The sequence below is a fragment of the Coccinella septempunctata genome, chromosome 5 (assembly GCF_907165205.1).
Source record: "Coccinella septempunctata chromosome 5, icCocSept1.1, whole genome shotgun sequence".
In the NCBI taxonomy this organism is placed as follows: Eukaryota; Metazoa; Arthropoda; class Insecta; order Coleoptera; family Coccinellidae; genus Coccinella; species Coccinella septempunctata.
Genome location: NC_058193.1, coordinates 34,934,127 through 34,952,876, shown reverse-complemented (window position 1 = coordinate 34,952,876; position 18,750 = coordinate 34,934,127). Strand labels below are relative to the sequence as shown.

The window sequence follows — 18,750 nt, the reverse complement described above, 5'->3', positions numbered from 1 at the left end:
CCGTAACACCGCCAAGCAAGTGACCAGAGGCAATAAGGTAACTCTCCTATGGTTTGCAGGTTGTCATTGTCTGATAAACTTGTATGAAGGCATCTGTTGGACTTTAACAACCCACTTTGGAGCTTGGGAAAGGAAGGGCTGAAGAAAAGTGCTCTCTGGATGAACACTACTTGACTTGCACGCGCCAAAGACCCCAACATCACATCAGAAAGCTCCTGAAGCTTCCACGAGCTCAGGGTAATGGTAGTACTACTGACGATACACTGTCGGTACAAAAGCCTTTTGTACCTCATGGAAGGTCAAAAGATGAGACATTCAGGTTCTGTGAATCGGAAAAAGAAATAGCTGAACACACAGTACAAATGTCCAGAACTGACAGTCTGTGTCTCCACCAGGCTGAACCGAAGCCTTGATTCACATTCTGAAACACGCCTCAAGTCGACAGAGAAGAGTCCCTCTCACCATACGAATAGTGGATGTTGTGTTTAGTAGATATGCTATCGCCGACTCTGTAAGGTTGCTACAGCTGAAAAAAATATGTTCAACCGTTTCATCAGTGCTCCTGCACCAGAGGAACAAAAAACAACCGGTAAGTCCCATTTTCTCAAAATGTTTTGTGTAGAGGTGGCTTGTCATTGCACCAGTGATCAGATTCAGCTGTTTCCTCGACTGCTTGAGACCACAATTTTCTGTCTAACTTTCCAATAAAGAAGTTCTTGTAGGTCAGATGGGCAGCGAAAGCTGAACAGGCTCCCTGCTTGTCCAATGAGTCTGTCCTTAGGTTTCCCTGTATTCCTCTGCTGAGTAGTAGTTGACCTTTTCCTCAGAAAGGGATTTTAGTGTTCCCCAGCTGTCACAGCATATATAGATGTGTTTTCTGTTATTCTCTGCGGATGTTCTCGTGTGCAGACAAGAAAAGCATACAGTTTAGCCTGCACTATGAAACAGTCCATTCCTAGGGGGATGGATTAGTTTAAACGAGGCTCAAGAATCCCAAAACCTCCAGACTACACAGAGCCCAAGTGGATCCTTCAGATACAGAGCAGACTTCTAGGTGTAGACCATAATATTCAGCTCCTCAGTGATACTTTCACACAACCCAAGGAGATTTACCATGAGTCAAGAAGGCAACCTTATGTTTTCACATAATCATTAATCTTCTAAGTTAATGGGAGAGAAAAACATCGAATTTTTCCATCGTTGGAGACCTGCCTTCGGCAGTCAATCGTTCCCCCATCATCACCTGATTTCCGCAAAATTATGACGTCACTCGACACCTCTCTATCCTACCGTTTCCACTGAAAAAAAATGGTGTACTTACTCGAAGAGGGACCTGGGGTTGACTGAACGCTAGGAGGAACCTTGTTGCCGATGTGGGAGAGATTTTCAGTACTTTGGCTCGGCAACAGGCAGGTCAGTTGGGCCATGGGACTAGTGAGGGCGGGTCTGGCGTACATTCCCGCTGTCAAAGACAGGGATCCTGGATTTCCCATGAGATTGGAAATGCCGATTCTTTCGATCCTTCCGACGATGCTCTGAAAATGTGATTCGGTATTTACACCGTTCAAAACAACGTCGAAGATCGAGACTAACCTCCGATTTTCTGCCTCTCCTGCTGCTCCTGAAGGTGGTCTTCTTCTTGGCTCCACCTCCCATGGAGTCTCGAAGGAATTGCGGCACGGAGCTCAGGATCAGCTGGGGTAGACTGAAGGCTTCCGATCGATCGGGCGAGCTGCTCCTAGAGGGGTCCGGGGAAGCGTCGGGACTATTACAAGGGGTTGCCGTGGGGGTGAAACTGTTGGGGCCGCTGGGGCTGTTGATCGCGGATGGAGTGACTGCTTTTATACCTGCAACAATAATTTCGTGAAGCGTCTCGTAATTTCCAGTCGTTAAATTTCGTATTCACCTCTTTCGTTGAGCATCTTGGCTAGGCCGAAGGTGGTGGAGAAGGTGGTGCAGGAATTCCTCCTGCTCAGCATCGGCGTTTGAGGTGGGGAGTTCTGGATGCTGGAACAGACCGAAGCGACCCTGCTCGTTCTGTTGCTGGGCGTTATGAACGTTCCGTCGTCCGGATGCATCACCATGCTGGTGGTCAAGGTGTAGGTGGGCGCCGAGGAATCGAATATCTTGCCGGGATTCGCGTATTCGACGTCCTCTTCCAGATCTTCCAGGCCGTAGGATTCGAGGCCGAGCTCTTCCAATTCTTTACCACCCCTTCGAAAGTCATAAAAGTTTGATCAATTGCGAAGGGATCAAGTGAATAGATGCTAGGTGTCTCCATCCCATATTGTTGGCAAATGTCTTAAATTAAGAGACTCACCTGACTTTAACACCTGGTCTCTCTTCCAAGAGACCGGCGAAGCTGGGTTGCGCCAACTGCGACCACTGATGCAAGGTCAGGGATCCCTCCATCGGTTTCACGATCTGGAGCTTCTCGGGCAACTTCCATCCGCGGTAGTGTCCGGAGCCCGTGGACATAAGACTGTCGGGCGTTCGACAGCCGAACGGCATGCTGGTTTCTCCTTCGTATCTGTCGAGGTCAGAAAACAGATCCAATATAATATAGGTTAGGTTTCCAAACCAAAATTGAAAAAGATATATGTTTATTATAAGTGGGCCTACATCTCTCAATTGCAGCTCTGTAGGAATGCGCAAAGCTTATGTACAATGCCCCTCCAAGGAAACATATTCTTGTACTCAAAAGGTGGTTAGACTATTGCACGTGCTATCCTGGCCAGCGATATCAATCGTGGCCTACGAATGAGCGCTGTGAGCTATACACGGAACGGGATCACGTGGAAAGCTGCAGGTCTAACACTGTTTGCAGTAGGGCAGTCGCAAAGGATGTGCTCAGTATCCTCATCTTTCTCTAGAGAGTGTCGACCCTTTACCAAATTTGTGCAAGCGTGTCTTGAGTCTGCAGTGTCCCATAAAGACAGCTCACACAGGGAAGTGCAAAGAAATACTTGCAATCGGAAGATGCTTAGACATAAACCTGAAAAGAAACTATCAACTGATCCATTCTGATAGTCAAAGCAGTGAACTCGTATGTCATCGACTGGAAGCTGTTATTGCAGTGCCGAAGTAAACTCCATGAAATGGGCAAGAACAATAAGGTCTCCAGAGTTTGGATTCCAGGTCACTCTGGAATCGAAGGAAACAAGGAAGCCAACATACTCCAGCCAGAAAGGAAGCACAAACGACACTCACTAGCCCAGAGCTTTTCTTTGGCATAGGAAAATGCACCCATTAGAAAAAGCTTCAGGAGAAGAAGGAATAAGGTGTTTTGAGTCTGCAGTGTCCCATTAAGAGAGCTCACATAGGGCAGTGCAAAGAAATACTTGCCATCGAAAGATGCGTAGACATAAACCTGGAAAGAAACTATCAAGGATGTGACATCCTGATCCATTCTGATAGTCGAAGCACTGAACTCCTATGTCATCGACTGGAAGCTGTTGTTGGAGTGCCGAAGGAAACTCTATGAAATGGGCAAGAACAACAAGGTCTCCATAGTTTGGATTCCAGGTCACTCTGGAATCGAAGGAAACTAGGAAGCCAACATACTCGCCAGAAAGAAAGCACGAAGTCCACTTACTGACCCAGAGCTTTTCTTTGGTGTAGGAAAATGCACCTATAAGAAAAAGTTTCTGGAGAAGAATGAAGAAGGTGTTTTGAGTCTGCAGTGTCCTATAAAGAGAGCTCACACAGGGCAGTACAAAGAAATACTTGCAATCGAAAAATGCGTAGACATAAACCTGGAAAGAAACTATGAAGGATGTGACATCCTGATCCATTCTGATAGTCGAAGCACTGAACTCCTATGTCATCGACTGAAAGCTGATATTGGAGTGCCGAAGGAAACTCAATGAAATGAGCAAGAACAACAAGGTCTCCATAGTTTGGATTCCAGGTCACTCTGGAATCGAAGGAAACAAGGAAGCAAACATACTCGCCAGAAAGGAAGCAAAACCGCAACTTACTGGCCCAGAGCTTTTCTTTGGTGTAGGAAAATGCACCTATAAGAAAAAGTTTCTGGAGAAGGTGTTTTGAGTCTGCAGTGTCCCATAAAGAGAGCTCACACAGGGCAGTACAAAGAAATACTTACAATCGAAAGATGCGCAGACATAAACCTGGAAAGAAACTATCAAGGATGTGACATCCTGATCCATTCTGATAGTCAAAGCAGTGAACGTCTATGTCATCGACTGGAAGCTGTTATTGCAGTGCCGAAGTAAACTCCATGAAATGGGCAAGAACAACAAGATCTCCACAGTTTGGATTCCAGGTCACTCTGGAATCGAAGGAAACTAGGAAGCCAACATACTCGCCAGAAAAGAAGAACAAACGCCTCTTACTGGCTCAAAGCTTTTCTTTGGTGTAGGAAAATGCACCTATAAGAAAAATTTGAAGAAGGAAGAAGGTGTGCTCACACAGGGCAGTACAAAGAAATACTTGCAATCGAAAGATGCGCAGACATAAACCTGGAAAGAAACTATCAAGGATGTGACATCCTGATCCATTCTGATAGTCAAAGCAGTGAACGTCTATGTCATCGACTGGAAGCTGTTATTGCAGTGCCGAAGTAAACTCCATGAAATGGGCAAGAACAAAAGATCTCCACAGTTTGGATTCCAGGTCACTCTGGAATCGAAGGAAACAAGGAAGCCAACATACTCGCCAGAAAGGAAGCAAAAACGCCACTTACTGGCCCAGAGCTTTTCTTTGGTGTAGGAAAATACACCTATAAGAAAAAGTTTGTGGAGAAGAAGGAATAAGGTGTTTTGAGTCTACAGTGTCCCATAAAGAGAGCTCACACAGGGCAGTGCAAAGAAATACTTGCGATCGAAAGATGCGTAGACATAAACCTGGAAAGAAACTATCAAGGATGTGACATCCTGATCCATTCTGTTAGTCAAAGCACTGAACTCCTATGTCATCGACTGAAAGCTGTTGTTGGACTGCCGAAGGAAACTCAATGAAATGGGCAAGAACAACAAGGTCTCCATAGTTTGGATTCCAGATCACTTCGGAATCGAAGGTAAGAAGGAAGCCAACATACTCGCCAGAAAGGAAGCTCAAACGCCACTTACTGGACCAGAGCTTTTCTTTGGTGTAGGAAAATGCACCTATAAGAAAAAGTTTCTGGAGAAGAAGGATGAAGGTGTTTTGAGTCTGCAGTGTCCCATAAAGAGAGCTCACACAGGGCAGTGCAAAGAAATACTTGCAATCGAAAGATGCGTAGACATAAACCTGGAAAGAAACTATCAAGGATGTGACATCCTGATCCATTCTGATAGTCGAAGCACTGAACTCCTATGTCATCGACTGAAAGCTGTTATTGGAATGCCGAAGGAAACTCAATGAAATGGGCAAGAACAACAAGGTCTCCATTGTTTGGATTCCAGGTCACCCTGGAATCGAAGGAAACTAGGAAGCCAACATACTCACCAGAAAGGAAACACAAACGACACTCACTAGCCCAGAGCTTTTCTTTGGCATAGGGAAATGCACCCATAAGAAAAAGTTTCTGGAGAAGAAGGAATAAGGTGTTTTGAGTCTACAGTGTCCCATAAAGAGAGCTCACACAGGGCAGTGCAAAGAAATACTTGCAATCGAAAGATGCGTAGACATAAACCTGGAAAGAAACTATCAAGGATGTGACACCCTGATCCATTCTGATAGTCGAAGCACTGAACTCCTATGTCATCGACTGGAAGCTGTTGTTGGAGTGCCGAAGGAAACTCCATTAAATGGGCAAGAACAACAAGGTCTCCATTGTTTGGATTCCAGGTCACTCTGGAATCGAAGGAAACTAGTAAGCCAACATACTCGCCAGAAAGGAAGCACAAACGCCACTTACTGGCCCAGAGCTCTTTCTTGGTGTAGGAAAATACACCTATAAGAAAAAGTTTGTGGAGAAGAAGGAATAAGGTGTTTTGAGTCTACAGTGTCCCATAAAGAGAGCTCACACAGGGCAGTGCAAAGAAATACTTGCGATCGAAAGATGCGTAGACATAAACCTGGAAAGAAACTATCAAGGATGTGACATCCTGATCCATTCTGATAGTCGAACCACTGAACTCCTATGTCATCGACTGGAAGCTGTTGTTGGAGTGCCGAAGGAAACTCGATGAAATGGGCAAGAACAACAAGGTCTCCATAGTTTGGATTCCAGGTCACTCTGGAATCGGAGGAAACAAGGAAGCCAACATACTCGCCAGAAAGGAAGCACAATCGCCACTTACTGGTCCAGAGCTCTTCTTTGGTGTAGGAAAATACACCTATAAGAAAAAGTTTGTGGAGAAGGAATAAGGTGTTTTGAGTCTACAGTGTCCCATAAAGAGAGCTCACACAGGGCAGTGCAAAGAAATACTTGCGATCGAAAGATGCGTAGACATAAACCTGGAAAGAAACTATCAAGGATGTGACATCCTGATCCATTCTGATAGACAAAGCACTGAACTCCTATGCCATCGACTGGAAGCTGTTGTTGGAGTGCCGAAGTAAACTCCATGAAATGGGCAAGAACAACAAGGTCTCCATAGTTTGCATTCCAGGACACTCTGGAATCGAAGGAAACTAGGAAGCCAACATACTCGCCAGAAAGGAAGCACAAACGCCACTTACTGGCCCAAAGCTTTTCTTTGGTGTAGGAAAATGCACCTATAAGAAAAAGTTTCTGGAGAAGAAGGAAGAAGGTGTTTTGAGTCTGCAGTGTCCCATAAAGAGAGCTCACACAGGGCAGTACAAAGAAATACTTGCAATCGAAAGATGCGTAGACATAAACCTGAAAAGAAACTACCAAGGACCTCCTGATTCATTCTGACAGTCAAAGATTTATTCCCGGTAACGGGATACAGCAATGAATGAATAAATGAATGACAGTCAAAGCACTGAGCTCCTATGTCATCGACTGGAAGCTGTTATTGGAGTGCCGAAGGAAACTCCATGAAATGGGCAAGAACAACCTTTGTCATATATGTGCCATGTCAGTGCTACGATACTTTGGTGGGCGCTCCACCTTAGAAAGCATATGATGAGAATGGACTTATCTGAAACGGACGAGGGTAGATTCTTTGGTAACAGGAGAAAACTCCTGTTCAACTGGTTACAGAATTGCAAGCCTGCGCAATGATTGTCTTGGACGAGAAATTTATAGAATGCATGAGGACTTAGCCTCCTTGAAGCCTCCTCATTGGAACTCAGAAGCTGAAGGGCGATCTAAAGGTCGCCATGGAATGCCATCCCCCTACCAAACTATAAACTACTACGTCTTAAAGCCAATACATACCCTCCGAAGGCCGGACCGAACTGCAAGTTCGACCGTCTGGCCAGCACCTCGCCGGGCGTCAGTCTCTTCAGCGCCACCTCTATATCCGTCGCGCCCGGTATCCCCGGCACGCCCTTGGAAGGTCCGGCCGGATAGCCCTCGTCCGAGTCGGAAGTGTCGGAATGGGCGCCGGTCATCGAGGACTCGAGGCTCGGGTAGCCCAGCGAGCTGTTGTTGTAGATGGAGCCGGAGGAACGACGGAGCTCCGAAGACGTCTGGGTCTTGAAGCTCATCCTGGGACCGCCGTAGCCGGCCGACACGCTGGAGCTGCTCACGGTGCCGCCCAACGTCGGCTGACCGAGGGCGCTGCCGGTGCCGCTGTCCTGGCTGCTCAGGGAGTTCCTGGACGCGCATCGTACGGTCTCGAAGACCTTCTTGTATTGCGGGCTGTAAAATTAAGATGACAACGACTGTAAGATGAGGATGAGGAAAGGATTGAACAATCTGAGCGTCTTCGTTCGAGAAGTTTAATGATTTTAGATTGTTTCGAAGGGTTACACTCGACCTTAAGGTCCATTTTGACCCTCACCTCACCGATACGCCATCTACTATTCAACCTTCAGTTCAAGAAGTCAAGCGAACAGAATCTGGCATGGTTTCAAGGAGATTACGTCCCAGCTTCTACAGGTTTCTCGTCTAAGACATTCTGTGAAGGGGTAAGTCTAGGTTCCTGCCCCCTCCACACAGAATCTTCACAAGTCAAATTCTGCCAGAATCATTCTCATGAATAAGTGGTGAGAAACCTGTAAAACTGAGTAAGTAACCTTCTTGATTCCATCTTAGATACTGGGGTCCATTAGGACTGTGGAACTGGAGAAGAGCTCTGATAAGGAGTCCATAAATTTGAAGGACGTAGAGCAGTGTAAACCTCAAAACAATCTACAATAGATATTGTGTATCACTCGATAAACCCCCAGTTCTACATGATTTCTGGGTTGTACTGACCTTCGAAGAAGCATTGTAACATTCAATTCAACAATAAAGAATGATCACGCCTAAAGGCAATGAATACAATAATAAGGATAAATTCAGATGCATACCACCCGATGAATATCAACAAGTGTTACGATCTGAAATGAACTAGCCAATTTGCCATCATCGTCAAGGCCCCAAATGGAGTACGCTCCACCGAAGAAAAGCATTCTTTATTATTGTACCGCTGGTATCATTTCTGCTGTGATCTGAACGCGTTCCCAGACTTCTCAATTCGTCATACGTCTGTTGTTCGCAAAGCAAATCGGCGTACTGAATTAGGGAAAATATGGGACATATGCTATTGTCTTCGTCTGGGTAAATGTATAGTACCCAGTAGAACATGCCAATATTGAATAAAGTTCCATCAATTCCAAACGTTCTCCACCGTAGAAAAATGCTTTGTTGGTCTGATGAGGCCAAATGAGGCCGTTGTTTCCATGGTCAGAATCTGCTTTTCTTCAGTGGAGCGTACTCCATTTGGGGCCTTGACGATGGCAAATTGGCTAGTTCATTGCAGATCGTAACACTTGTTGATATTCATATCGTCGGGTGGTATGCATCTGAATTTATTCTTATTTCTCAATTCAACGACTGTTATTCTAAGACAACTATTAGGCAACAATTTATTGCGTTGATCCATCGAAATACTCACATCGCGTCCGATATGCCAGAATCAGCGCTGAGTTCGGAATGCAGCGACATCTCCAGCTCATTGTGCAAGCTCTCGAAGGGAGCAACGCCGGCTGACGCGCCCAACGAAGAGAAGAATGAGATTCTGGCCCCCGGTTGCTGCTTCTTGCGCAGCTTCCTGATCTGCTCTTGTGCGTCCTGCAGGAGGTTGTGGACCTCGTAGTAGCGCGCCTTGAACTCGGACAGCTCGATCGCCAGCGATCCCTGGTTGTCCTTCGTGATCTGCAGCAGGCTGCTCAGCTCCTCGTTCTCTTCCAGACACTGCGAAGGGATCATGGCGATCAGAAAAATGTTGACGGTGGCGTTTGAGAGGTTTCGAGAATGTAGTATGAGAATTAGGCATCGGGAAACGTGAGCGAAAGACCGAGAAGTAGACGCCCAAGATCTACCACTCTTCCACAAGATCGGTTTCTGGCTGTGTCTACCCGTAGGGAGTATTTTTCGAATCAGTAACAGCGATTCTGGGGTTTTGGTACCGATTGAAACAGTTCGTCGAAGATTTCAAAACGTTAATCTATATTTTCGACGACTTCAGAAAAAGTTTCCTGGTATTTGACAAAACCTGAATTGAAACGATCAATGTAGGTCTGTATTTTTCACACATAAGTAGAAATATGGACTGTATAACTTGATATACCCGTAAGAATCGGCCACAAAAATTAGAATTGCTATTTAAAAAAATTGATGAGATCATACTTCAAATTTGGGACACGCTGTGTAACATTTTCTCACATCAAAAGGGAACAATTTAAAATACTAATCGACGTGTGCCAGCATTATCACAACATAAAAGCTATCTTCGATTTACCGAATTCATTCAAAGTTAGAGAATCTCACAATACGTTTTCTCTAAATATCAGTTGTTATTGTTAATAGTTTCAATGGTCCGAAGTCAGTTGCAATGTTGATTAGTTTCATTTAACTTTTATTACATATCGACATTTGGACTATTTGTTTCGGACAATAACACATCAGGGACGATGGAGAGAATCAACTACTCATGTTTCATTAATTTAGTGAAAGCACCGATGCTCTGGCATGTACAGGGTGGTCGATAAAGATGCGGTATCAATGCAGGAGGTGATTACTTGTTCTGAAGCATTAGAATTTCGTGCAGAAACTAAAAATCAAATATTCATTCTTTCTGAGATATGGTGAAAGAAAAAACTCTGACCTCAGTAATCTTCTATACAAGTAAAAGAGTCTGTATACATCCTTGTGCATTTTTTTCCTATTCCCATGTATAAGGGCCCTGAGGCAGATCAACCGGACGAATCGTTCACCGACTGAAATGCGACCAAAACACTCACCTTAGCCAACCTGTCCTCGTTGAGCTTGAGCTGATCCTGCAGCGAATGGATCAGATCGTGCTGCGCGCGCGTCTCGTCCTTCAGCCTGTCGATCTCGTCCTCCAGGTATCCCATGCTGGAATTGGCGCAGGCTGCGAATAAAAAAAATTGACGAAAATTCACCTCATACGATTTTCAAAGTCGCGCACAGGTTCGACGATGACAATAAAATTGTTTGGACCGGTACGCGGGTTCAAAGAACGAAGTGTGCTAGGAGACGAGCGCCTCTAATCTGCTGTTACGCCCGAGAAGTCTATTTTACTATCTATAAATATAAATCGCTTATCATTACGTAACGACAGCGCCAATCACTTTGGACCGGAATAGGCGAAGTGTTTTCCGATGAAAGACCGGTGCTTGAAAGATGACAATCCCAAGACGTCAACCGATTTAGATAGGACACAACTATGGATCTCACAACCCCCTGTATACAGCCTTTTTTCGATCCACATTCAGTTTCTTGATGTCCCTTGACAATTCACGACGTCAATTCGGCACTGATTGAAAATTTCAATTGATTCCATTCGACTCTACGATTGTTTTCATTTCAAGCAATAACAAACATCTCGACTAAGAAGTCCCTTAAGTTAGGAGAAACAAAACGTAGGCCAAAAGTGGAAGGCACTTTAAATTTATGATGAATCTGGCTGTTATCAGTTCTATAATCATAATTCCGAAGATATTATTCAAGCAATGAGACTATACAGGGTGAGCCTGACTCGTACAAAAATTCCAACAGTAGATTCTTGAGGTAAAAAAAACACTTTCTTCCATTACCATTTTTTCCGAATCGGCTCGGTTTAAAAGATACAGGCTGTTGAAAAACCATAAAAATATTATTTTCAGTTCTGCCTCACAAAACGGCTTTATCGAATGAAATGAATTTCGGAATATAGTTCTTCATTTGTTTGATTAATCTTTTTCGAACAGAAGATATCACCCACGTCTTCCAGTTTTCTCATTATGACCATAACGTACCATAAACATGCCAAAAATTCAAAGAACCCAACTCTTGCAACTTGCAAGTTGGACGCTATCTAATGAACATTGGAGCGTTTTGTAAAATGACAGTATTCTTCATATTTTCTCGTATAATGCGCCGTTTTGGAGTAATTTGATGTTCAAAAATTGAAAAATATCTGTTGAATTTGACAAATTGGGTACTTTGGCTGAATACAACTCTTTTTAAAAGATCAACAGATGTGTAGTATCACAAATTTAGCTAGTTATTCTGAAGGTTCTTCTGTTTTTCCAGGGGTGGCACAGCTCATTGTGAAAACTTAAAATGGCCATATTTTTTTATCAGGGCCGAATAAAAAAAAATGGTATAGGAAAGAAGCGTCTCTTTTGAACTCAAGCATCTACTGTTAAAATATCTGTACGAGTCAAACCTCGTATAGTCAAAAAATCCTGCAAAACTCACGAAATAAAACCGGCATTGCTTCAAATCAGTCAGGAATTGAATTCTGCAACCTTTCCCGCATCAGAAACGACCGAAAAAAATATACATGATAAAACTCGCTTAAACTCAATCATAACAAGACCATACTCACTCAATTGACCTGTAAGATCGCTCAGCAACCTCCTCTCCTGGTTCTCTATGTCCTTCGTATCCTGCGCCAACCGGTGATATTCCAGTTTCAATTGTTTATTCTCGTCCGTCAAATTGGCTGCAACGAAACATGATAATAGCGTCAGGATCCATCCGAATCTCCAAGAAAATTCCTGATAATTTGACACATCCACGCGATCGAAATATACGAATTATTGTGGAGTTAATCGCAAAGTCGTATAAATGTATCCATATCCAGGATGTATATTATTCGGGTTTTATCAACCGATCAATAACCTTGCGTGTTATTGATAGAAGTTTTCGTGCGGAATCTAGGTTAGACTTTCTTATCGCTCAACAATGTTTCTCTTATGGAAGTTGGGTAATGAAATTTGTGCTCCTAGGTCTGGACAGAAATAGTCCAAGTTCTGGATCCCACAGCTACGAAGAATTATAAGAAAAAGATACAAACATACGATTGACAGATAAACATTTTGGAAAGTAAAACCAAAATAAGACAACGAAAATTTTTTTTAAATATTCTTCAGTTTGATAAACAGCTTTATCCTATTATTCAGATCTCTTTTTCTTCCTGTTATGGCAAATTTATGAAATGAGGCGCCACAAAGAACAGTACAACCAAGTAACGCCACCGTTTAAAGGTGTAAAAAACCAGGTCCGTACTCACATATCTTCTTGTTGAGCAACTCCAGGTTCACCTTACCACCGTTGGACGCCATCTCGAGGCATGCGTCGTCCATGTCATTGGTGAGTATCTGGATAAGCTCGGTCTTCTTCTGACACTCATGGGTGAGCTGGGTGATCTTCTCCAAAGCGGCCCTGTGGTCGTTCTCCAAATAGGCGATGGTGTTCTCCAATTTGTTATTGCTCTGGAGCAGTTCCTTGCCGATACGAGCCGTCAGTTCTAAGTCTTTTTCTTTCTGGAAATCGCAAGGAAATAGGGCTGATTTTTGCCATACTGTCGATACTATAAAGGGCGTATTGCAATACAAAAAGAAATGTGTTAATGGATCCCCTGGTTAACGGTAATTGAAGAGCACACAAAATGCCAATTCACAAGCTGCAATTAGGTAATGAATCAGGCAATAAAAATGAGGGTCTGTTTAGCCTGGGTTACTCAGTAATAAAAGGAAACAATACACTTGCCAGGGAAGGAGAAAAACTCCAACAAATCCACACAAAAAAAGAGTTTCAGGAGTAGGAAGAAACCGAATAAGAGTTATCTGGATCTTAGCACCATATGCTACCTCTTCTTACAGGATTCTTTACAGCAATATTGCCTCAAGATGAATCTTATGAGAATGGGTTTGACAGAAACTGAAGAGTGCAAATACTGTGGGAGATGCGCAGATAGATCTTAAGTTCGCAGTGCAACGCAACCTCCTTCAAAATCTACGATTTACAAATTGGAATTCAAAATGATTATATTACACATGGCTCCTACCATACTGGCATGCATACTTATGAGTACGCATCAAAGGTACTCACAAGTGTTCGAAAACCCTAAGAAAGTTGGTTATTTTACCGAATTTCAGAGAGTATTCCACAGCACAGTCATTCAAAATTATTAGTCAGAATAAATTGAGGTTAACAAAAGAAATTACAGAACAGAATATAGATAGAAATGGAATGAACGAAGATGGGGAAAAAATAAAAGTCTACTTCATCATCAACAAGAGAAACAAACCTATTGTTAATTGTTTGGGAGGAACCAAACATTCAAATCAGTCCAGACTAATATAAAATGTTTAACAAGATATAAAATGAATAAAAACAGCGCCAAAAATTGTAAATGATATAAAATGTGCTGAGAGTATCTGTAAACTCGTTATCACTTGTACTCGTCAAACTGTCAAAATCAGATGACTCACGGTACCATTCTATGATAAGCGGAAATGTTGATGCAGAATAAGGCAAGATCTAAATAATGTTTTTACCAAAGCTATGCATCTCTGTTTTCTATGGGGGCAAAACAAAAACTCACCTCTTCCAGAAGCCTAGTCACCGCTTCTATATCATCATAAGTCTTGGTCATTTGGCTCACCCGATCGCTACATAGAACTGTGGATAGAATCAAATCAACGATAAATTATTGATATGTACACCTCGGTATTACGGGAATTATAATTATGTAGCCAGTAAACTGCTTTGAGTACGAATAGGTAATGTATGAATCTTGAGCTGAACGTAGCTGATAAGATTGATGTTATCTAGCGCAATTTTTCAGAAATGAACCAAGGTGTCGCGATTATTAATCGAGAATAAAGGTATAAACACTGTGAACTGGACAGAAAAATTGAGGTTAACCGAGTACATTGTTTGAAAATATGTTTTTGTATTGGTTAGATAACATTGGAGAATGATTTCTATCCCTAATCTTACACTAATCCAACTTGGGAGTTTTTAATGCATGCATGAAGCGAATTCTGCGAAATATTTACGAGATATCTTATCCCAAATATACAACTTTCAGAATTAAAACTCTGTATATACATCAGGAAAATAGGTACTATTTTCGACGTATTTGGTATCTGAAACTGTTCAAAAACATTGACAATTATTATGTGAATGAAAGAAATCTCATTTTTTGCTAATGACTCAAAAACGAAGAATCGTAGAAGGCTACGGTTTTCGCCATTCTTCATTTCTCAGAAAAAAGCTAGAAAATGTGTCATCCGTTTTCTTCTAGCTCTTATACTTCTCGAGGTCCCCTCAGTAGACAACGAATTTTGCCCACCCTGTACATACTGAAATCACAATCAGTTTCAGATACCAAATACGTCGAAAATAGTATTTTCCTGATATATGCTGGTATATCCTCCCATATTGAAGCATTATAAAATTTCCTTCAAATTAAAAGATACTCACATTGTGATATTATTACAAGATTTAAAGACAGACGCATTATGATCAAATTGCCGCGATCATATATCATTATCTGAAATTAAATTTCGAGAAGACTGAAATTATCGGATTCATTTAATGGCATGTACTGATTCTGCTGAATAAGCACTCACAAATCATTACTTTCCATCTTTTGGCAAACTTTTACTAATAAATAAATATTAGGCCCGAAAAAAATGAAAATTTTTAGTCCCGCAGTTGAGGAAATGAATTCTTGCGACAGACGAATGTCCATACAAGCATAAGTTCTTGTAAGAATAAAATGTCGAAGAAAAAAATTTGTTTCACTTACGGAAATAGTTCAGGGTTTCCCGGATCTGATCCGGTGAGAGTTTTAGGTCTGCCTCGTCCACCTGCAGAGCCGGCGAAGGTATGAACCAATCCTGATTCTCGTATCCTGAAAAAAAAATGCACAAGTCTCTTTATAGAGCCCATAAGAAATTTTCCAATTCACCTTGAATCGGCGCAAGTACTCAATTATGTAAGAAACCGCAAATTTTCATAGTCCATAAAAAAAACATAGTTTTTAAAGGTCAGCGTCTTCCGGGCCACCTGTAGAGTGATCCGAAAAACTCAAGAACTCTACGCCAATGAAATTATACATTGAAGCTTCATAAAGTGGACCCCAAACATCTTCTTTGCAGGATCAAACAAAAAGCTCACCAATTATTGTTCACATAAAAAATGAAGGTCCTTCAAAACGTTCTGTTGTTCACTAAGAAGGATCAAGCCATCCTGCAGATGATTGAATGCATTTCCTCACAACAAACACCTTAACCACGGTCAAACCTTGATTTGATCCTCGAAACGATCGACTCGGGCCAGTGCAACATGTGACTCCGTCTAGAAAGCTGATGATGAACCAACGCCCGAAACCGAAACGCGCTCGACATCATGAAACGTTCACCTGCTACTCTCGGCAACTTGCTCCAGCGTCGTAAATCGAATTATCATTTCCTCGATAAAAACGACGCTTTGTCTCCGCTATTTTGAGCTTTAAACACGGTAGATCGTAAAAATTGTTATCGCATGGTAAAGATAATGATTAGGTACTTCCCACTTCATTTTCTACCGGTGTGTGTGGTCGTGTGCGACTTGGAATAATAGTTATTAATGTTGTCTCGTTGAAGGAAATGCGAAGGAAATAACAAAACCGACTATCATCATTAGTAATGCTCAACAAGGTCGTTTTTCGGCCTTATTTGACAGCGAAAGATGCGTGCAGATCACAATAGGTAGGTTAGCTGGAGGAGTCAATTGTAACAACCGTCATAGATATGGCTGATTGACTGTTGAAGAAGAAATCATTCTAGAAGTTAACCTTGTGCTCATGGAAAGTAGTACAGAATTCAGAAGAACAACTGGAAGTGAAGAAGTACGATACTATTTTACTATTTTCAAAGGGAAATCTGATTAAACAGAATATTAAGATACAGATATGTATATGAGCCTTAAAAGTTCATTCAACGTTCCAAAGGCTTTAAAGGCACTTATACAAGTGTATCATAGGCTATTTCCTACCCAAGCTGCATCAAAACTTCAATACCAATGCTCCAAAATGATATACAGGTCGAGTTCCCATCTTCAAATACAACTATCTGGACTACTTCAAAATTATAGGAAATATTAAGTTACTGAACGGATAGATCAGGTGCGATGAAGATTATTATGATGAAAATGTGTAAGATATAAGAACTTTTCACACTTTGAAAACGGTCACCAAATTTCTCGAAATTTTTGTGGAGCAGTAATTTTCGCTACCTCTACTTCAAAGAACAAGGATCTGATGCAAATACGAGGATGTATTGATATCTAGTTAGCCTAGACCAGTTCCATGCATAAAAAAATATTGCGTTACCATAACAATAACTAATTAGAAGTGTCAGTGTGAAGTTTGAGGTCAAAAATGAAACCAGAGTAACGCAAAAAATTAAAAGAAAGAAGATGTCCACCGAAATTGTGAAAATCGAAGAGTATCGAGCCATAATCAAGTTCCTGTATTTAAAAGGGTTAAGAAGTAAGCAGATTTACGTAGATATGCTTAATACACTTTTGGTGATCAATGTCATTCGTATGCGACCGTAAAAAATTGGACTGCAAGCTTCAAAAGAGGTAAATTTTCCATTGAAGATAATGACCGATCTGGAAGGCCAGTTTCTGTGTCAGTCCCCGAAAATATCGATGCTGTTCATGACATGATTTTATCAGATCGTCGAATTGGGCTAAAACGGATATCTGAAGTACTGAATATTTCATACGAACGCGTTCATCATATAGTTCACGTCAATTTGGACACGAGAAAAATTGCTGCACAATGGATCCTCAAATGTTTGAATGTTGACCAAAAGCGTGCAAGGGTAGAAGCATCGCGTTCGATCTGTGCTCGATTTGAAAACGATGTAGACTTCTTAAACCGAATTGTTACTATGGATGAGACTTGGGTACATTTCTATGATCGAGAAACAAAGCAACAATCGATGGAATGGCGACTTTCTGGTTCTCCAAGACCTAAGAAGTTTCGTGTCCAAAAATCTGCTGGAAAAGTTTTTGCTTCAGTTTTTTGGGATTGCCATGGAGTAATCATGATTGATTTTTTTGAATAAGTGTAGAACAATAACCGGAGATTACTATTCGACATTACTGACCACTCTACGGGAAAAAATTAAAGAGAAAAGACGCGGAAAGCTATCCAAAGGTGGTTTGTTTTCGCAGGACAAGACCCCTGCACACAAATCTTATGTTGACATGCAAAAAATTCGTGATTTAGGATTTGAATCACTAGAACACCCCCCTAATTCACCAGATTCGGCTCCATTCGACTATCATCTTTCTCCTCAGTATTTATCCACATGAATGTTTCGATCATCGAAATATATCCTTCCAGCAGAAGTGGGAGATGCGCATAAAATTCACGAAGAGTATAGAGTGCCAAATTCGCATTCATGAAGCTTGAGAAAGATCGCAACACCACTAAACATATGAATACTCACCGCCAAACTTTGTTATCGTATCCGCTCTCAATTTATACTTCGGAATTTGTTCCTCCAGGAGACTGATGATCTCGACTTCCGGTAGGGCGTCCCGACTGCACAACTCTGAAACAAAACGTCGTTCTGTCAGTTCATCCTCACCGTCTGAGTTGTCAACGTCGGTTAATAATAATAGAAAACATCTGATCGCAAAGATATCTCTATGTCGTCGAACATGTGACCTTCTTCGAAACTCTTTCTTCTATGGTTCGCGAGGCTGTACAACAATAAATCACCCTCGCCACCCTTTGTAGAAAACTAGAGATTAATTTCGATACCAAATACCAGGCATATTTTAGGTTGTTTACAATATAGATCGTTCCAAACCTTTTTTTTAGCACCCTCACGTACCCTTGCAAATTCCTCTTCGATAAGACCGTGTAAACGTTCAGCAACGAAGAAAAAAACATCAACGCTCGTCGGAAATGCACCGTCACACACTAAGCAATAAACGGCTAATAAAACGCGAAGTTTCATATCCACGCAATTTTACCGCAGGCACACAGTATCGCAGTTACTCGATGAGAAATCTCCCACGTCTATAGGTGCATCCGTGTCTTATGACGATGATAAACGTGACCGGGAAATCATAAACGGGAGAAAAGTCTCATGACATTCGATCAGTGTAAAATTTACTCGCTGGATGTTTCACAGTTGAATATAAGGGTGGTATCCCAAATTGCTTGATTCTGGATGTTTCTGGTACTTCTAGACTAGATGGATGAAAACTTTGAGATGAGTCCTGGGCTCGATTTTCGTGAAAAGTCCATTAGTGGAAACCGTTTCTCGATATCTTCATTTTTCTTGAAGATATAACCGAATTTTGATCGAGCATAGGACTCTTCTCAACCTTTTCAACATTCGAGTACCAAGAGCAACCAAAACCAAGCAATTTGGGAT

General features: G+C 42.0%; 1 protein-coding gene across 3 annotated transcripts in view; it reads right to left on the bottom strand.

The window, feature by feature from the left end:
* The window catches only part of LOC123314448 (trafficking kinesin-binding protein milt), a 57,802-nt gene that overhangs the window by 1,789 nt on the left and 37,263 nt on the right, over positions 1-18,750 (bottom strand). For all 3 annotated transcript variants that reach the window (XM_044899743.1, XM_044899744.1, XM_044899742.1), the window contains 12 exons: positions 17,812-17,916; positions 15,114-15,218; positions 13,902-13,978; positions 12,585-12,837; positions 11,898-12,014; positions 10,306-10,436; positions 8,958-9,256; positions 7,292-7,717; positions 2,321-2,530; positions 1,907-2,214; positions 1,594-1,847; positions 1,322-1,535 (listed from right to left, as the gene is read on the bottom strand). In XM_044899743.1, the coding sequence (XP_044755678.1) occupies positions 1,322-1,535; positions 1,594-1,847; positions 1,907-2,214; positions 2,321-2,530; positions 7,292-7,717; positions 8,958-9,256; positions 10,306-10,436; positions 11,898-12,014; positions 12,585-12,837; positions 13,902-13,952 (2,263 nt within the window). In that variant the 5' untranslated portion in view covers positions 13,953-13,978; positions 15,114-15,218; positions 17,812-17,916. The remainder of the gene's footprint in view (positions 1-1,321; positions 1,536-1,593; positions 1,848-1,906; positions 2,215-2,320; positions 2,531-7,291; positions 7,718-8,957; positions 9,257-10,305; positions 10,437-11,897; positions 12,015-12,584; positions 12,838-13,901; positions 13,979-15,113; positions 15,219-17,811; positions 17,917-18,750) is intronic.